Source organism: Lactuca serriola, chromosome 4 (assembly GCF_051521515.1).
Source record: "Lactuca serriola cultivar US96UC23 chromosome 4, Lser_US96UC23_V15, whole genome shotgun sequence".
In the NCBI taxonomy this organism is placed as follows: Eukaryota; Viridiplantae; Streptophyta; class Magnoliopsida; order Asterales; family Asteraceae; genus Lactuca; species Lactuca serriola.
Genome location: NC_136411.1, coordinates 352,947,075 through 352,950,546, shown reverse-complemented (window position 1 = coordinate 352,950,546; position 3,472 = coordinate 352,947,075). Strand labels below are relative to the sequence as shown.

General features: G+C 37.1%; 1 protein-coding gene across 1 annotated transcript; it reads left to right on the top strand.

Annotated features, from left to right (window-relative positions):
* Positions 1–1,040: 1,040 nt before the first annotated feature.
* Positions 1,041–2,816, top strand: LOC145097587 (protein NODULATION SIGNALING PATHWAY 2-like). Its single transcript, XM_079035174.1, has one exon. It carries the CDS (start codon positions 1,158–1,160, stop codon positions 2,598–2,600), a length of 1,443 nt encoding a protein of 480 aa, XP_078891300.1. The 5' UTR covers positions 1,041–1,157; the 3' UTR covers positions 2,601–2,816.
* The last annotated feature ends 656 nt before the right edge of the window (positions 2,817–3,472 follow it).

Below are 3,472 nucleotides of genomic sequence, written 5' to 3'. Positions count from 1 at the left end.
TCTAGAAGAAAGATGTAGGGTAATACCTTTAACATAATGGATTCCATTTTTGAGAAGATGATCGGACCAAGGAAAAGTTGAACTTAAATCAAAAGTACGATCAAAACACTCGCCTCCATAAACCAACTCTAAACACCATGTTACTTCCACAAAACCAATCCACCTGTAATAATGAACACATTCCCCACTTACACCTTCGCTCTCACTGAAATGAGTATTTGTGTTTCATTTTGATCTGAATCGAAAGACCTTGATTCGGCATAGACATCGAAGGAGGCGCCAATTAAAGTGGATTAAACCTAAACACCTTCGTGAGGACGGAGAATCAGAGGCAGTAGGGAAGCAATCATGTGAGTCGATTTCCCTCACATCAGAAACCCTATATCATAGAGAGAGTAATGATGCAATCGATGTTCTTCAAATAAATGAAGAAGTAAGAAGTAATTACAAGACAATAGTGAGTTTTTAAAACAACGAAGATACATGTATTTTAATTTATAACATTAAAATACGACATACATTTTTGTATGTCGTAATATTTTTCAATGGATAACATAAGTTTGTGATAGATAATTATGTCTGTGGTAAATCCTTACGATTTTACTAAAACTGATATTAATTTTATGATAAGATTTTACCTATCATATATCATACGTATGGTTCTTCTTACTTCTTAAGTGTTTTTTTTCTATGATATGTTGTTAATGTATAGTATGTAATATTTTTATTGTAAAAATGGTGTAGTAATATATAAAATTTATGTTATATTATTAATAAATATTAAACATATCTCTGTGATATTATCTTTAAAGTAAGTGAGTGCATAATAAAATGAATGCTTAAACATTAGAGGTGCCCAGATATTGCCATCAGCTATAAAAATAAAATCAATGATATATATATATATATATATATATATATATATATATATATATATATATATATATATATATATATATATATATATATATATATATATATATATAAAACATATTTTTTATGTTAGAACTACAGATGCCCAAACATTGGCATCCACTATAAAAAGAGGGTACTAAACCAAAGTATATGCTAACAAACACAATCTTAATTCTAGTGATTTATCCTAGTTCCCACCCCGAAGGACATTATTACCAATCGGAAACACACATCGCCTGAAAATGGCCATGGCAGTTAATGAGCTGCCGGAACTTGATTTATCGGATTTCACCAGCAGCACCACCACTACCCCAGACCTGGATGATGATCAGTCCCGTAGATGGGGTGACTGGTCTCCGGTGGTAGACTGGGATGCATTTTCCGTTCATCCCCAAGAGAACTTTCATGATCTTCTCGAACCTGAAATGGATGAAGATACAGATAAGACAGCTTCCTACTCCGACGATGATCCGGATCTTGTCTCTCCGATGATGATTGAACCAGTAGTTGATTGCCATACAGACGATATTAAAGGTCTTCGGTTGGTTCACCTTTTGATGGCTGCAGCTGAGGCGATGACTAGCGACAACAAATGTCATGATCTGGCTGCTGTGATACTGGTTCGGCTCAAGGATATGGTGTGCACAAATGAAGGCACTAATATGGAGAGGCTCGCCGCCTATTTCGCCCACGCCTTACATACACTGCTAGAAAGCAACGGCGGCGGCGGCGGTGGTGGTGGTGGCTTACATTATAAACAACAACACCACCACCGGGATGACATCTTGGCGGCATTCCAGCTCTTACAAGACATGTCACCGTACGTAAAGTTCGGCCATTTTACAGCCAATCAAGCAATCATCGAAGCAGTAACTCATGAACGAAGAGTCCATATAATCGATTACGATATCATGGAAGGCATCCAGTGGGCATCGCTAATGCAAGCCTTGATCTCCCGTAAAGACGGACCACCGCCTCCCCACCTTCGTATCACCGCGCTATCACTCCCCGGAAGTGGTCGGAGATCCATCTCCACCGTCCAAGAAACTGGGCGCCGTTTAGTTGCTTTTGCAGCTTCAATCGGTCAACCTTTCTCCTTCCATCAATGCAAACTAGATCCCAACGAAACTTTCAAACCCACATCACTAAAACTAGTAAGAGGAGAGGCGATCGTGATCAACTGTATGTTGCATTTGCCACACTTCAGCTACCGGTCGCACACTTCGGTGGCTTCGTTTCTATCCGGATCCAAGACTCTAAACCCTAAACTGGTGACGCTAGTGGAGGAAGAAGGACCGAGGGTTGACGGTGGGTTCGTGGGTAGGTTCATGGATACACTGCACAACTACTCCGCAGTGTACGACTCTTTGGAAGCGGGGTTTCCGATGCAGGGGAAGTCTCGGGCGTTAGTGGAACGGGTCTTTCTGGGTCCACGGATACTTGGTTCATTAGCTCGGGTGTATCGGGAGGAGGGAGAATGTGGTTCGTGGGCTGATTGGCTGTTAGCGGCAGGGTATCATCAGGGTAACATCAGCTTCGCCAATCACTGTCAAGCTAAACTGTTGTTGGGTCTGTTTAACGATGGGTATAGGGTGGAGGAATCTGGTTGTAATAAGCTTGTTTTGGGGTGGAAATCTCGCCGGTTGTTGTCTGCTTCCATTTGGACCGCTACCCAGTCTGATTGATATCAAGAATAGACCGTTCAACTGGCTTTTTTCCGACCGACCGGTTAATAACGACGTTCAATGCTAATAGTGCCAGATTTCAGTTTCACAATACCCTTTTTTTTAACCATCGTTTCTTTACTGTATTTTAGTTTCTGAGTCGTGTATTTGTTCTATTGTAAAATATAAAATATGTTGTGTAGTTGAATAGTTAATAACTTAATATATATAATAGTTACACTGCATAAGACATAAATAATGTCGTCATAATAGTGATTTTTTTGTCTCTATAATCCAGAGAGTAATCCAGACAAGCTAGCTACTTGAAATAAAAACAAAAATGTTTGTTTTTCACAAAATTACTAAATGAAAGTATAAGGTTATGATTATTTTCGGCATAGATGTCAACTTGACTTATTCAATACTTGTGTTGCATTAGATTAAATATCGAATATAAATTGAAAGCTAAATTAAGTTTGAGATGAATATGAACACTGAATCTAACAAATAGAAATACCATAAAAAATATCTTTAAGTTAGAACAAACAAATACAAGATTTGTTATAAAATAAGACAAAACTTACAGCATAAAATTGAATACGAAATTGATCATCCGTTTAGTATATAATGTTCTTCATCTTCAAATCTATTAAGTTCATATCCGAGTCTTCAATGTTCATGTTCAATTCAGATCGTTAATGTTTTTCATCTTCTGCAACTAAATTCAAGAGAAATTTAAAAGTTGATGTAATTCAAGATATATTCGAAAGTTGAAGAAAAAATGTAGTAATGTGTATAAATTCAAGATATAATTTATATTTTGAACATGTTTAAGATATATTTGAAAGTTGAAGAACATAGTAGTATGTATAAATTCAAAGATGCAATTTAGA

Bases quoted from the DNA above. Each gene is read 5' to 3' on its own strand.
- LOC145097587 (XM_079035174.1), top strand. From the start codon at position 1,158: ATGGCCATGGCAGTTAATGAGCTGCCGGAACTTGATTTATCGGATTTC.